At 37.5% G+C, this 16,451-nt stretch overlaps 1 protein-coding gene across 1 annotated transcript in view; it reads left to right on the top strand.

Annotated features, from left to right (window-relative positions):
* The window catches only part of SBNO1 (strawberry notch homolog 1), a 56,437-nt gene that overhangs the window by 21,650 nt on the left and 18,336 nt on the right, over nucleotides 1-16,451 (top strand). The window contains exons 8-24 of the mRNA XM_061142055.1: nucleotides 1,483-1,616; nucleotides 1,801-1,891; nucleotides 3,136-3,297; nucleotides 4,285-4,420; nucleotides 4,502-4,607; nucleotides 4,743-4,896; nucleotides 5,328-5,510; nucleotides 6,366-6,463; nucleotides 8,081-8,232; nucleotides 11,950-12,147; nucleotides 12,544-12,711; nucleotides 12,810-12,985; nucleotides 13,457-13,588; nucleotides 14,256-14,391; nucleotides 15,039-15,151; nucleotides 15,241-15,312; nucleotides 15,778-15,877. Coding sequence (XP_060998038.1) covers nucleotides 1,483-1,616; nucleotides 1,801-1,891; nucleotides 3,136-3,297; nucleotides 4,285-4,420; nucleotides 4,502-4,607; nucleotides 4,743-4,896; nucleotides 5,328-5,510; nucleotides 6,366-6,463; nucleotides 8,081-8,232; nucleotides 11,950-12,147; nucleotides 12,544-12,711; nucleotides 12,810-12,985; nucleotides 13,457-13,588; nucleotides 14,256-14,391; nucleotides 15,039-15,151; nucleotides 15,241-15,312; nucleotides 15,778-15,877 — 2,311 coding nt within the window. The remainder of the gene's footprint in view (nucleotides 1-1,482; nucleotides 1,617-1,800; nucleotides 1,892-3,135; nucleotides 3,298-4,284; nucleotides 4,421-4,501; nucleotides 4,608-4,742; nucleotides 4,897-5,327; nucleotides 5,511-6,365; nucleotides 6,464-8,080; nucleotides 8,233-11,949; nucleotides 12,148-12,543; nucleotides 12,712-12,809; nucleotides 12,986-13,456; nucleotides 13,589-14,255; nucleotides 14,392-15,038; nucleotides 15,152-15,240; nucleotides 15,313-15,777; nucleotides 15,878-16,451) is intronic.

Raw genomic sequence — 16,451 nt, 5'->3', positions numbered from 1 at the left:
AGTAGTCTCAACAATGGCTTTCATATATTCAGTAAACCATGTTGTAAACAGATGTACTGCTCTGTTGTTCCATTTGTCGACCACAGGCAACATAGATTGAGCATAATTCTTAAGGACCCTAGGATTTTTGGAATGGGAAATGAGCATTGGCTTTAGCTTCAGGTCACCAGCTGCATTAACCCCTCATAAGTCAGCCTGTCCTCTGAAGCTTTGAAGCCAGGCATTGATTGACTTCTCTTAAGCTGTGAATACCCTAGATGGCATCTTCTTCAAATAGAAGGCTGTTTCATATACATTGGAAATCGGTTGTTTAATGTTGCCACTTTTACCCTGTTATCTTCTGGATAACTTGGTTTAGCTTCTGCATCAGCACTTGCTGTTTCTCCTTGTGCTTATGTTATGGAGAAGACTCCTTAAACCACATGATCCAGCCTCTGCTAGCTTCTTCTGCAGCTCTCATTTGTCTGTCTTCATAGAATTGAAGAGAGAATCCAGGCCCTGCTTTGGATTAGGCTTTGGCTGAAGGGAATCTTATGGCTGGTTTGGTCTTCTATCTCAACCACTAAAAGTTTAATATCAGTAATAAGGCTAGTTTTCTTTCTTATTGTTTGTTCACTGAAGTAGCACTTTTATTTTCCTTTAAGACCTTTTTCTTTTCACAACTTGGCTGTTTGGAGCAAGAGGCCTAGTGTTCAGCCTGTTGTGGCTTTCAACACCCCTTCCTTATGTTATAATCATTTCTAGGGAAGATCCCTGGCTCCCCAGTGGTTAAGCCTCTGTACTTCCAATACACAGGCTGTGGGTTTGATCCCTGGTCAGAGAACTAAGATTCCACATGCCCTGCGGTCTGGCCTTTAAAATAATCATTTCTAGCTGTTGATTTAAAGTGAGAGACATGGTAGCCCTTCCTTCTACTTGAATCCTTAAAGAATCCGTTGTAGAGTTGTTAATTGGTCTAATTTCAGTACTGTTGTGTCTCAGGAAATAGGCCAAAGGAGGAGAAAGATGGGGGAAATGGTCAGTGAGTGAAGCAGTCACAGTACACACAGTGTTTATTAATTATGGGCAAAGTTCATGGCACCCTGTTAGCATAGTAACATTAAAGATCACTCATCACAGATCACAGTAGCAAACATAATAATAATAACATAGTTTGAAGTATTACGAGAATTACCAAAATGTGAACAGACATGAAGTGAGCAGATGCTTTTGGAAAAATGGCACCAATAAGATTGCTTGATATAGCATTTCTGTCAATTCATTAAAAAAAGAAATGCTGTTTCCCCGAAGTGCAGTTAACAGTGCATCTAGCAAAATGAAACAAGGTATTCCTGTATAGTAAATATAGTTTCCATACTAAGCTATCTGTATTTCATTTGTATCAAAATAGACAGTGTTAATATATTGCTAAAATACTGTATGAGAAACCAGTCACCAAACTATCTAAAGGAATAGATTAATTATCAGCGTTTTCTTTTTCAGCAACATGAAACATTCCTACCTAATGGAGATCGTGCCGGCTTCTTAATAGGCGATGGTGCTGGTGTAGGAAAAGGAAGGACAATAGCAGGAATCATCTATGAAAATTATTTGTTGAGTAGAAAACGGGCTTTGTGGTAAGTGCTAAAGACTGTGGGAACTTTCATTTGCAAATGATCCAGCATATGGGGATGGGTCTTAATGAGTAGATGTATTTTTTTAGAAGTGTCAAGGCCTGATTTTATTTATTCCCAAGTACTGCTAGAATGATAGGATTTGCATTTAATTTGTGTATTTTTCTTTTCCCTTTCTTTTTTGTAGGTTCAGTGTTTCAAATGATTTAAAGTATGATGCTGAAAGAGATTTGAGGGATATTGGAGCAAAAAACATTTTGGTCCATTCATTGAATAAGGTACGAAAGTCTTCTATTCAGTTGTTCATTCAGTAAATATCTATGAGGCAAGAATGATAGTTTCCACTTGGTAGGGTTGTTAAGAGGATTAAATGAGTTATTTCACAAAAAATATATTGAGTGCTAGCCACAATTGTTGATTTTTGGTTTAGATAATGTGCCAGGTAGGGTTATGTAATGGCAAATAAAATAGGCATTGTCTCTTTTTATGGAGTTTATTCTCTCAGTCTTCAGGGTTTTCTTTCATTTGTTGTTTCTGTTTATAAAACTACTATTTATGGATGAAACTAATACAGTGAGTATAAGAGTGCAGTGTAATAAAGCTGTTATGGGCAGGTAGTGTGTCCTTTGCATCATGAATTGTGATTTGGAAACTGGTTTAGATAATTTGTGTATTCAGTGAACTTGTATACCTGTACCTCTGTTCATGTTAAAACAGTTCTGTCATGTGGAAGAAAATATGTTTCATTTTCTAGAAGCACAGTTTAATGTTCATTTAGCGAGTTTTTATTGGCCTCCTGCTAGGCACCAATTCCTGGAGTCACAGGGGTAGACTAGACACACCTAGTTCCTGCAGGCACTTCTCTGCTAGGCCTTTAACAGTGAGTAAATGTACAGGCTAGTGCTAAGTTGCTTCAGCGTTGCTCCGCCTGCCCATCAGTGACTTTTTTTGGGATGAGGTTTACTGAATGGGTTGGTAGGTAAAAGTATTGTGTCTTGGATGATTACAAACAGATCAAAACTAAAACATGTAATGGGCATCTAGAAATATTTTTAATTTAATTTCTGAGTCAGTATAATTGAGGAGGACTGCAGTAACTATTGATCATAATTCTTATATATCCCTCAGATCTTAATTACAGTCCTTTGCGTATAGAAAATGCATAGTATATATTGGTAGAATGAATATTGTGCCTTTTTCTTGGGGAGAGTTTGGTTTGTAATGTTTTTTGAGGATAGACTTTGAAAATTGGATCCTTATACATTAATTATATATATATACACACACGTGTGTGTGTATGTATGTATGCACTTGTGTGTGAGAAATTTTGTGTATGAACTTAGGTCCTTTGACATTCCTAAAGCCCATCATGGTACCATCATTTCCCTGCTGTATAGATTTGGGTGGGATAAATACTTCAGAGACAAAAGTGTATTGGTATCATTTCCCTACTGTATAAATTTGGGTGGGATAAATATTTCAGAGACAGAAGTGTATTAAGTTCTTCTCTTTTCTTTTTCAGTTTAAATATGGAAAAATTTCTTCCAAACATAATGGGAGTGTGAAGAAGGGTGTTATTTTTGCTACCTATTCTTCCCTAATTGGTGAAAGTCAGTCTGGTGGTAAATATAAGACGAGGTTAAAACAACTTCTACATTGGTGTGGTGATGACTTCGATGGAGTGGTATCCTTTGCAACAAATTTTATATTTTTTAATAACATGAAAGTTAATGTAACACCTGGGAATTCTGAAGTTTAATAAAAAGACTGCTGGAATGAGAGCTTTAATGATTACATAGCTTGCAGGGAGTCAGATAGTTGATTCTGTTTTGTAGCTATCATATATGAGGCCACTGTTTTAAGTTCCTGCTTTAGGAAAATGTTAATAGGTATGGGACATGCTGAATATGCAGCCTTAAAATAGAATGTGGACCTAAATACCCAGAAGCACCCAGCTTTGTAAGATTTGTAACAGATTAGTATGATTGGAGCCAATGGTTCTAATGGAGTGGTGGACCCAAGAACTATATCATTGCTAGCAAAATGGCAGAATTCATGTAGCATCAAAGTTGTCCTGCGAGAGCTTTCGCACCTAGTGATGTCTGAAGAAGTTGCAAAGCTCCTTTTAGCCACCTGAAGGACAGTGTAACAGCAGTTAATCCAAAAGAAAAACCACAGGCCCTCACCAACCCCCCCATTTGATTTAAGCAGTCTTCATTTTCCAGTAGTAACTTTTTTTTGTATCTAGAAAAAGAGTTAAATGTCTAGTTAAGATTAGTGCCAAATTCAGTGAATGCCTCTGTGGCTAGCGCGGTGGCAGGAATCAAGGAGAAGAATCACACAGAGGGCTTTATTTATATTTGTAACTTTAAAAAAGAAAACAGTCTGCAGCAGATACAGTAAAATGTTAAGGTTTGATGAAACCAGATGATAGGTATATGGGTGTTAGTGAAAAAACAAAGTTCATGTGCAGGGGCTTGTTACCAACAGCATCTCTCCCCCTGATAATCATGATTTATTTTCACTCCAGAATTTTTTTTCTGTTCTCTTTTTTTAACTCTTTAGGACTCTTGCATGTTTGCCTAGGCCTCAAGGAAATAAAAGCTAAGTCTTTCTGAGATTAGAGACACTTGGTACTAAAGTGACATGTTCCTTAATTTATTCTTTACAGATAGTTTTTGATGAATGTCATAAAGCAAAAAACTTATGTCCTGTTGGTTCTTCAAAGCCAACCAAGACAGGCTTAGCAGTTTTGGAACTTCAGAACAAATTGCCAAAAGCCAGAGTTGTCTATGCTAGTGCCACTGGTGAGTTATTTAAAAGATAAAGATATCTTTTTACGTGTTACTTTTTTCAGCTGTAATATGTTTTGTTTGGGTGTTTTTCAGGTGCTTCTGAACCACGAAATATGGCCTATATGAACCGTCTTGGAATATGGGGTGAGGGAACTCCATTTAGAGAATTCAGTGACTTTATTCAGGCAGTAGAACGGAGGTAATGCAATTTACAGTGTACATTATTTGTTCTCAGTAGCAATCTAAAAGAGGTATTATTGCTAAAATCTCTTCCATGTATGTTAAAGCTCTACTATATTTAATGATAGTTACTGTGTGTTTTAATTTTATTCAGAGGTGTTGGTGCCATGGAAATAGTTGCTATGGATATGAAGCTTAGAGGAATGTACATTGCTCGACAGCTGAGCTTTACTGGAGTGACCTTCAAAATTGAGGAAGTTCTTCTTTCTCAGAGCTATGTTAAAATGTATAACAAAGCAGTCAAACTGGTGAGCCTTTTTTCCTTAACTCCTAGTATTTTTAATGTACCTGATGATGTTTTTGTTAGTTTTGTCCAGTGAAATGTTTGTCAGGTCACAGTATATTTCTGCCGTCAAACAGCAGATAAATCACTGGATCCTTTATATTCCCAATTTTCTCTGTTACAGTAACTTAAAAGAAATAACCATTTATAGCATAGCGTGCATAGCTTTAATAATCAACATAAGTGTTTCCTAAAATTACTGTATTAGTTAATAGGAATTTTGAGACAGCTCTGTGTGAATGTCCTAAAAAACATTTGTTTAGAGGTTCCCAAGTTACTGACAGTGCTTCATTGAATTAATGTTAAATGTATCATACACATTCTTTTGATTGAATTAGTCATACTGAAGTAAATCACACTCAAAGACTGAAATATCTGTTGATTGTGTGCCTTCAGTGGGTCATTGCTCGAGAGCGGTTTCAGCAAGCTGCAGATCTGATTGATGCTGAGCAGAGAATGAAGAAATCCATGTGGGGTCAGTTCTGGTCTGCTCACCAGAGATTTTTCAAATACTTGTGCATAGCGTCCAAAGTTAAAAGGGTTGTGCAGCTAGCTCGAGAAGAAATCAAGAATGGAAAAGTAAGTTGGAGAATGCATTAACAGATGCGATTTTGGTTTTGTGTTCTAGTCTTTTGGGTGTTGAGGTTTTCTTTTCTTTTTTTTTTTTCCTCCTTTTTTTTTTTTGAGGTTTTCTACTTATAAAAACCTTTGTTTCTAAAGGATAGTTGTTAGAGTATTAACAGTGAGACTTTAAAAAATAAATTTTTACGACAATAAAAGCAATATGTATTTATAAAGAATTTGGATAGCTCAAAAGGATATAAACAAATAAACATCACTATAACTTGGCTATCCATACATGTAACCACTGATAGCATGGATATATAATACTTTAAAGGTTTTTCCTTTTTGGTGAATATATATCTACTTAAAGCACAAAAAACTGGAGCAGGGGCTTCAGTAGTGTTCACTTCTGTAATACTATCACCTGGCTAAGTGTTTTACATATAGCGCATTTCAAATATGCAAAATAAGACATTGGTACACATGTACAAAATGGGTAATTATTGTTTGAAATCTATTTTAATTTATTTATTTTTGACCGTGCTGTGTGTGTGTTGCTGCATGGGCTTTTCTCTGGTTGCACTGCTTGGGCTTCTCATTGCCGTGACTTCTCTTGTTATGGAGCATGGACTCTAGGGCATGTGGGTTTCAGTAGTTGTGGTGCAAGGGCTTAGTTGCTCTGTGGCATGTGGGATCCTCCCGGATCAGGGATCGAATCCATGTCTGCTACATTGGCAAGTAGATTCTTTACCACTGAGCCACCAGGGAAGCCTTGAAATCTTTTTTTAAAACTAAATGTGTAAAATATGTTGTAAGAAACCATATATCTATTTTTATTTATAATTAATAGCATTCTTTTTTTCCCTCCAGTGTGTTGTAATTGGTCTGCAGTCTACGGGAGAAGCTAGAACATTAGAAGCCTTGGAAGAGGGCGGGGGAGAATTGAATGATTTTGTTTCAACTGCCAAGTAATGTTTACGGTTTTGAGTCTTTACTAAGATTAGTTTAAATGTTAGCATTTCCTGGAGGCAAAATTTTTGCCTTTTAAATTTAAGTTTTTCTGATCTGAGTTTTCATAATCCTGTGTATCCATAGCAATATATATCTCTTGAAAAACAGTAACATAGAAATACTGAAATGTTAAGTATTTTAACATTATATGTCTAGTATTTGGACTAATGGAAGGGCTTGATTTCTGTTTTGTACATCTTGGGATTCTGACAGCTTGGTTTCAGTTTTGTTTTGGCTTTGCGTATTTGAAACCGCCAGTATCCAGTGGTATAATAATGGTTTCATTTATTCCAGTTTATTATACTTTAGTGTAAACATTGCAGATAATCCTTGAAAAGTCAAAAGAATTTTAAGAAAGGCTTTAGACATTATTTTTTGCTTTGCTTAACCAGACAGTTCCAACTCTGGAAGTAAAATTAGTAAAATAACTTTTGTCACCATGCTATCTTTTGCCTTAGGGGATACATTCAAGTGGCTCCTCTTAAGACATAATTTAAAACTCCTTTAAATGCAGAGCATGCACCTGCTAATCTGTATCTTGCCTAGTGCTGCCTCTGAGATGATAGGTATTGCATGGCTAGTGCAGCAGTTGAAATGGCTACTCCAATATGAGATGACCTTCAAGTATGAAATATGCACCAAGTTTCAAAGACTTAAGGAAATAGAATGTAAAACATTTCATTGTAACATTTTATAGTGACAAGTTGTTTTCTGTAACTTTTAAATGTAGCTCCTGGAAGTGAAAGTCACTCAGTCCTGTTCGACTCTTTGTGACCCCATGGACTGTATAGTCCATGGAATTCTCTAGGCCAGAATATTGGAGTGGGTAGCCTTTCCCTTCTCCAGGGGATCTTTCCAACCCAGGGATTGAACCCAGGTCTACCGCATTGCAGGCAGATTCTTTGCCAGCTGAGCCAAGAGGGGAACCCACAAATACTGGAGTGGATGGCCTATCCCTTCTCCAGTGGATCTTCCTGACCCAGTAATTGAACTGGGGTCTCCTGCATTGCAGGCGGAATTTTTACCAACTGAGCTATCAGGGAAGCCATAATGCAGCTTCTAGAAAGTGTAAAAGTTGTGCTTGGTTTGCATTATATTTCAGTTGGATAATCTTGCCTAGAGTACTGAAATTCTTCTGACTTGGATTATCAGTATCTTGTAAGATTGAATAAACTTTTGTTTTTGTTTTTTAGTAAGACATAGATTTGATTATTTTTAACTCTTTCACATACCTGAAAATGGAAATATATGTGAAATAAATTGGTTAAAGGATTGTTATAGTCCTTTACATTCAGAGTCCAGCTGTTCTGAATCACTTTTTGACTCAGTCCCTTATGTTCAGTTGTTCCACATGGAGTCCTGTGCTGCAGCATTTCTGAAAAAGAAACCATTGGTGTTGAGTTCCTAATTTGGCTTTATAATTATGTGGAGCTAACCTACTTGTGGTATCCAGTTTGGAGATGCTGCTAATAAAGTGTACTTATTTTAAGCAAATACTTTCAGTAGTATTTTATATATAATAATTTTGCATACTGAGCCACTGACTGTCACTTTTTTATCTCTTCTACGAACAGAGGAGTGTTACAGTCACTCATTGAAAAACACTTCCCTGCTCCGGACAGAAAAAAGCTTTATAGTTTGCTGGGAATTGATTTGACAGCTCCAAGTAACAGCAGTTCACCAAGAGATAGTCCTTGTAAGGAAAATAAAACAAAGAAGCGAAAAGGTGGGTACTTTCCTTTAAATGGTGCTGGAAGTAATATAAACTTGAGCATTTTGATGCAAGCTGTATTTCAAGCATGTACTGCCTTCAAAAGATGCTTACTCCTTGGAAGGAAAGTTATGACCAACCTAGGCAGCATATTAAAAAGCAGAGACATTACTTTGCCAACAAACGTCTGTCTAGTCAAGGCTATGGTTTTTCCAGTGGTCATGTATGGATGTGAGAGTTGGACTATAAAGAAAGCTGAGCACAGAAGAATTGATGCTTTTGAACTGTGGTGTTGGAGAAGACTCTTGAGAGTCCCTTGGACTGCAAGGAGATCCAACCAGTCCATCCTAAAGGAGATCAGTCCTGGGTGTTCATTGGAAGGACTGATGTTGAAGCTGAAACTCCAATACTTTGGCCACCTGATTCGAAGAGCTGACTCCTTTGAAAAGACCCTGATGCTGGGAAAGATTGAGGGCAGGAGGAGAAGGGGATGACAGAGGCTGAGATGGTTGGATGGCATCACTGACTCAATGGACATGGGTTTGGGTGGACTCCGGGAGTTGGTGATGGACAGGGAGGCCTTGTGTGTTGCAGTTCATGGAGTTGCAAAGAGTCTGAGTGAGGACTGACTGAGCTGAACTGAATTGCCTTCCTTAAATTGGATCGTGTAGTGTTTGATTTGTTTTTAAAGGAAGTGTCTTTTATTTATTTGACTGCGTGTCTTGTGGGATCTGAGTTCCCTGACCAGGGATTGAATCTGGAGCCAAAAAGCATGAAGTCCTAACCAATGGACCAGGGAATTCCCATGGCCCATGTCGTTTTGAATGCACAAATAGTCCCCATTTTAAATTGTGACTTTAACAGTTTGGTGCTAGGCACTATGTTGAGCACCGCCCACATGTGGTCTTGTTTAACTACAAGGGATCCACATGAAAGGCTTTAGTTTTTCAGTTTTATAGACAGGAAATGAAGGCACAGAAAGCGGTTAGGCGATATCCCTAGGTTCACACAACTACTGGATGATAAATGGGGAACCAAAATCTGGGCCTTTCTGTTGTTGATGCTGTGTGTGGGTGTGTGAGAGTATGTGTGTGCATGCACGCGTGCTCAGTTGCTGCTTTCGTGTCCAATTCTTTGCGACCCTGTGGACTGTAGCTTGACAGGCTCCCCTGTCCATGGGGATTCTCCAGGCAGAAATACTGGAGTGGCTTGCCATGCCTTCCTCCAGGGCATCTTGCAGACCCAGGAATCAAACCCACGTCTCCTGCATTGCAGGCAGATAGATTCTTTACCCACTGAGCCACCTGGGAAGCCTGTGTGTTTATATCATCTTCTTTAAAGAGACTTTTGTTAGTTTATTACTTAATTATTAGGCATACGCTCATTTATGTTTGTTAGACATTTTATAAAAATTGCAAAGTTGGATTTGTGTTGACGTGCTTACTAAGCTCTTTGCCTTTTAGAAGTTAACATCTCAGGCTCTCTCTAAAATGCTGATAAGAATGTACATGATGCTGTGTGTTCTAAACACAGTGCCTGACACTTTAACCTTGTATTTTCATCTGTTTCAAGAAATGCTTTTTTCCTTATATTTTTAATATGCCTGAAAGTAGGTTGGCTATTATAATTGGCAATATCTTTTATTTTGGTGACACAAAAAGTAATGCTATGGCCTAGAGTCAGTGACCTGTTAGAGTGGTCACTGGATGGTCATGTTTCCCTTTCTGAATTATCTTCTCACCATTTCATTAGTATGTGAACCTTTTTAATGTTCTTATCAGTTTTTTTTTTTCCATTTATTTTTATTAGTTGTGGGCTAATTACAGTACTTTAGTGGTTTTTGCCATACATTGACATGAATCAGCCATGGATTTACATGTGTTCACCATCCTGAACCCCCCTACCATCTCCCTCCCCATCCCTTCCCTCTGGGTCTTCCCAGTGCACCAGCCCTGAGCACTTGTCTCATGTATCCAACCTGGGCTGGTGATCTGTTTCACCCTTGATAATATACATGTTTCAATGCTATTCTCTCAAAACATCCCACCCTCGCCTTCTCCCACAGAGTCCCAAATTCTGTTCTGTACATCTGTGTCTCTTTTTCTGTTTTGCATATAGGGTTATCGTTACCGTCTTTTTAAATTCCATATATGCGTTAGTATACTGTACTGGTCTTTATCTTTCTGGCTTACTTCACTCTGTATAATGGGCTCCAGTTTCATCCATCTCATTAGAACTGATTCAAATGAATTCTTTTTAGTGGCTGAGTAATATTCCATGGTGTATATGTACCATAGCTTCCTTATCCCTTCGTCTGTTGATGGGCATCTAGGTTGCTTCCGTGTCCTGGCTATTATAAACAGTGCTGCGATGAACATTGGGGTGCACGTGTCTATTTCAGATCTGATTTCCTCGGTGTGTATGCCCAGGAGTGGGATTGCTGGGTCATATGGCAGTTCTATTTCCAGTTTTTTAAGGAATCTCCACACTGTTCTCCATGGTGGCTGTACTAGTTTGCATTCCCACCAACAGTGTAAGAGGGTTCCCTTTTCTCCACACCCTCTCCAGCATTTATTGCTTGTTGGACTTTTGGATAGCAGCCATTCTGACTGGCGTGTAATGGTACCTCATTGAGGTTTTGATTTGCATTTCTCTGATACTGAGTGATGTTGAGCATCTTTTCATGTGTTTGTTAGCCATCTGTATGTCTTCTTTGGAGAAATGTCTGTTTAGATCTTTGGCCCATTTTTTGATTGGGTCATTTATTTTTCTGGAATTGAGCTGCAGGAGTTGCTTGTATATTTTTGAGATTAATCCTTTGTCTGTTTCTTCATTTGCTATTATTTTCTCCCATTCTGAAGGCTGTCTTTTCACCTTGCTTATAGTTTCCTTTGTTGTGCAAAAGCTTTTAAGTTTAATTAGGTCCCATTTGTTTATTTTTGCTTTTATTTCCAATATTCTGGGAGATGGGTCATAGAGGATCTTGCTGTGATTTATGTCAGAGAGTGTTTTGCCTGTGTTCTCCTCTAAGAGTTTTATAGTTTCTGGTCTTACATTTAGATCTTTAATCCATGTTGAGTTTATTTTTGTGTATGGTATTAGAGAGTGTTCTAGTTTCATTCTTTTAAAAGTGGTTGACCAGTTTTCCCAGCCTTGTTTAACTTTTTAAAATGCAGTTTTGTATATTTTTTTTTGGTAGTATTCCATAAAGTATTTAAGTAGTTTAAAAACCTGTAATTATTAGGCCTTGTCTCTCAACCTGCTACACAAATTCTGACAGTGCCAGAGATTGTTTCATCTTTGTTGTCCTGAATTTTGAAACTTATGCACTTGAAGGCTGTCTCGAGTTTATACTTACATACATAATTTCTCCTAAAAATAATTGTATATAACCTGACTTCTTATAGGAGTCCAAAAGGCTGTGATTGTTCATGAATTTTTAATTGTTCTTGTATGCTGCTGCTGCTGCTGCTTATTCAATTCAGTCATGTTTGACTCTGTGCAGCCGTATGGACTGCAGCCTGCCAGGCTCCTGTCCATGGGATTCTCTAGGCAAGAGTAGTAGAATGGGTTGCCTTCCTCTCTTCCTTGTTCTTGTATACTTATGCAGATACTTTTCTTCTGTAGTTCTCTTTTGAATTAGTTAACTGTATTAGCTTATGAACTAAATATAATTTCCTAACTTTTACCACAGTGCATTTTGACTCTCTTGGGTTTGGGTTTTGTGGGCAGGTGAAGAAATAACTCGAGAAGCCAAAAAAGCACGAAAAATAGGTGGCCTTACTGGTAGCAGTTCTGATGATAGTGGAAGTGAATCTGATGCCTCTGATAATGAAGAAAGTGACTATGAGAGCTCTAAAAACATGAGTTCTGGAGATGATGATGATTTCAATCCATTCAGAGATGAGTCTAGTGAGGATGATGAAGATGGTAAGTTCTTTAATATTTTAAATATAAACTAAAGCATCCTTATTTCTGTGTATTTGAAATGGGATATTTCAAATATCCCATTTGAAAAAAAAACAAAAAACCTTTTTTTTCCTGTAAAAATTATCAGATTCTAATCTTTGCTTTGTGGCAGCTCCAAGTTTGTCTGTCTTCTGGCAGTTGAGCTCATTTATGTAAGGTCATGACGTCAATTTTGTTCAATTATGTTTAATCTCAAACCATGGCATTTACCTCATGGTGTATGGATGTACTGGACTGCTATAGCTGGTGGTGGTTTACAAGTTGTTGGTCAACAATACAAAAAAACTCAATGGTGGTTTCCTTTGGAAATTCTGTACTTGTGTTAACAGATGATTTATGTCTTTCCTTAACTTTTAGATCCCTGGTTAATCAGAAAAGATCATAAGAAAAACAAAGACAAAAAAAAAAGGAAAAGTATAGATCCAGATTCTATTCAAAGTGCCTTATTAGCATCAGGTCTTGGATCAAAACGACCTAGTTTTTCTTCTACACCAGTTATTTCACCTGCTCCTAATAGTGCACCAGGTAACCACGTGGACGTTTGCTTTGTCTGTGAAATATACTTTCAAACAAAACAAATATTTAAACTGTGTACTGATTTTTAACACATGTACTTTATCTAGCTAACAGTAACACCAACAGCAACAGTAGCCTTATAACAAGTCAGGATGCCGTGGAAAGGGCCCAACAGATGAAGAAAGACCTACTTGATAAACTAGAAAAATTAGCTGAAGACCTCCCTCCTAATACCCTGGATGAACTTATTGATGAACTTGGGGGCCCTGAGAACGTTGCTGAGGTAAATATGACTTAAACGTGGTTGATTCTGTCCTAGGTAATTTTTCTTTGCCACTTACAAACCCTTTAGAATGAGTAATATATTGTTTCCTCATAAAATTATCTAATATCCTCTCTGAGATCTGAGAACCCTTGTTCTACTCTAGTTGTCATCCTAGAGCAAGTGAGTTCCTTCCCCTAGTGTCTTCAGTATCTGCCCCAAGACTCAGACCTCTGTTATTGCCCCTGTCACACAGCCTTTGTTGTCATTGCCACATGTTGGTTTTCTCCACTGAATTTGAACTTTTTAAAACCAGGCTTTATGTTGCAGTGTTTGCTGTCCCCTGCCTGGCACCTGGTCTGGGTGAGGATGCACAGTGCACATTGGCTTCCTTTTCCTTTCACCTCCACCATGTTTCTCTAGTGGGAGTCGTGAACTTCCTGCACCACAGTCAGATACCTTAATTGTAAGCGACATTGTTTGACTTTGCAGATGACTGGCCGCAAGGGGAGGGTTGTAAGCAATGATGATGGAAGCATATCTTATGAGTCAAGATCTGAACTTGATGTTCCTGTGGAAATACTAAATATTACAGAAAAACAAAGATTTATGGATGGAGATAAGGTATGTTTTTCTGGGATGCATTTTGGTGAAAAGAATTATGCCCATACATTTCAAGTGTATTTAAAGCTCTTGTTACATATTTTAAAGATTGTAGGTAGAGATATTATCAATTATTTTATGTATTTGTTTCACTAGTAATTTAGGCCCATGTCCATTAGGAATTATGTATTAGTTGGGATCAGGTTTGGCTGTTAGTGACAGAAAACCCACGATCACAGTGACTTAAAGTGAAAGTTCGTTTTTCTCATGTAGAAATTTTGTTAGGTAGAACAGCACTGGCATGACCCCTTGAAGACTAGGTCACTTCTGTCTTGGTAATTTTTATGCAGACTTGCATTTCCAAGTTAACCTCCATATTCCATGACAGCTATTTCACATTCGGTCATTACACCTCTGTGTTTCAGCCAGCAGAGGAAAAAAGACGGAGACATATCTTCAATTAGGGACATTTCCTGGACATTGTCAATGTCACCTGCTGGCTGGAGTGTGCCCACACTTAGCTGTAAGGGAAACTGGAAATGTAGTCTTGATTTTGAGTGTGCTTGTAACCATGCACAGCTAAAATGAAGGGTTCTATAATTTAAGGAGAATACATAGTGGTGGATGTTTTCCTGCTTGTCTTTGTGCAAAAGTGATCTTTTATTTTTTCTCCTTCCACTTGATACAGAATATTGCTATCATCTCAGAAGCTGCCAGTTCGGGTATTTCATTACAAGCGGATAGAAGAGCTAAAAATCAAAGGCGGAGAGTTCATATGACTCTGGAGTTACCATGGAGTGCTGATAGAGCAATTCAGCAATTTGGTAAGTCCTGCACTGAATTTCACTTCACTGGGGAGAATACTTTAATATTGGACATAGTAAAACTCAATGCATGTCGGTTTTGGAGATACTTGGGTATTACATGTACCTTAAAGTATAGAGTACATCATGAATGTATTTCAAGAATGGGGCTCCTTAGGAATATCTTTTTTGCAGACCTCTGGGGATGTACATTACCTGTGTCAGCAGCTGCCACTTGATGTCCTTTTCAACCCCCAGTGGCTTGAGTGAGGGCACATTGCTCCTCCCTTCCCCTTCCATCTTCATGTCCCATGACCTGGCAATTTAAAAAAAAAGAAAAGAAAAATTAAAATTTTTTTTGGAGATTCCAGAGCAGCTGTGCATCAGCAACATTGTGGTCAACCAAACTGGGGTAGCACTTAATAATGCGATTATCACTTAACAGTTTTATGGGAGCTTTTGTTCTCTTGCAATGAGGAGTGTTACTCTCAATACAAATGTTGTTCAAGTCATTGTTTGCAATTTTTTCCTTTTTGGGGAATTGGGGTGATTACATTCTTTACTTTTTCAGGACCCCAGCTTACTATTAAGTGATAGGAGTAGATCTCAGAACACTAGTATCTAGCAAACACAATCAATCAGTGATTTTTTTTTTAATGTCGTTACAGGACGGACTCATAGATCAAATCAAGTTACCGCTCCTGAATATGTGTTTCTGATTTCTGAATTGGCAGGAGAACAAAGATTTGCATCTATTGTTGCTAAAAGACTTGAGAGTTTGGTAAGTTTTTTAGTTACATAGATGTGTGTAAAAGATGGTGTATGTTACTTGTCTTCTTTGCCTTGATTGGAAATTTTATATTTGGATAGGGCGCACTTACACATGGAGACAGAAGAGCAACAGAATCTAGAGATCTGAGCCGGTTCAACTTCGATAATAAGGTACATTTCAGCTGTCAGTATCTGAAAAATTGTGGCAGTGTATGGTCTCTATGAGGAACAGAAAGGTCAAGTGGTTACTGTTTAAAACTTTTAAGTTGCCTCCTCTTACGATTTTGCTGTAAAATCATGGCTTCCTGTAAAATGAAAGCAATTAAGTCTTCAGTGATCAAATGTGCAGTATAATGACCTCTTCCCTGTGGGAAAAGAGGATTATAATAAACATTTGTGGATGAATTAAGTGGGAGTTCCCAGTAGTAAAGAAAGTTGTTAATTTATTGAATGCCTGCTGTGTGCAAAGGTGTGAATGAGGCACTAGGCCATGTAAAGTTTACATAAAGGTAATTGAGTCCTGCTATTTTTTACTGTTTGGTACAATAGTAGTTTTTATAACATTCATTTGGTCATGTAATTGAAGAGTATCCAAATGCTGAAACTGGTTAAATGTCTTTGTTTTTTTTATTGCAGTATGGAAGAAATGCTTTAGAAATTGTCATGAAATCCATCGTAAACCTAGATTCTCCTATGGTATCACCACCTCCAGACTATCCTGGAGAGTTCTTTAAAGGTAACTTTAAAAAATAATCATAAAAAAGGAAAATGAGTACTGACAAGTCTCACCTGTTAGAAGGTACTAAAACCCATTCTAAGAGGTGCTGTTGCCTTTAGTTTTCTTTGGACATAAAATGTATGAAATTGAGAAATTGATGGTTATCAGACACCTAAATTAACCTCTTATAATAAGCAGTAGATTTACTAGATTTCATTCAGGTAAAGTGACTTTACTCTTGAATTTATTGCATGTTGTATAATTTTAGATTACTAGAGGAAAAACGGTTTTGGTAGAGTAATTGAAGATGACTATGTCAAATAACTTTTTGCATTTAATTTTAAGTATCTGGGTAAATCTGTGAAGGTTAGTGGAGTGTATAAATATTGATAAAACAAAATTGGCCATATGTTAACAGTTGTTAAAACTGGATAATAGGTACATGTGGGTTCATAGAATATTCTCATTTTACATTTGTGTATATTTGGAAATTTTTATATTAAAGAAGTCCTAAATTAGTGCTGTAGAAATTCTTAGATGTGTAGCTTTTACCCCATTACTATTAGTAGTCTGAGAGATTTTAGTAGTTGAG

Source organism: Dama dama, chromosome 5, assembly GCF_033118175.1.
Source record: "Dama dama isolate Ldn47 chromosome 5, ASM3311817v1, whole genome shotgun sequence".
Lineage (NCBI taxonomy): Eukaryota > Metazoa > Chordata > Mammalia > Artiodactyla > Cervidae > Dama > Dama dama.
Note: the sequence above shows the minus strand (reverse complement) of the source record. Positions and strands in the feature narration are given on the sequence as shown.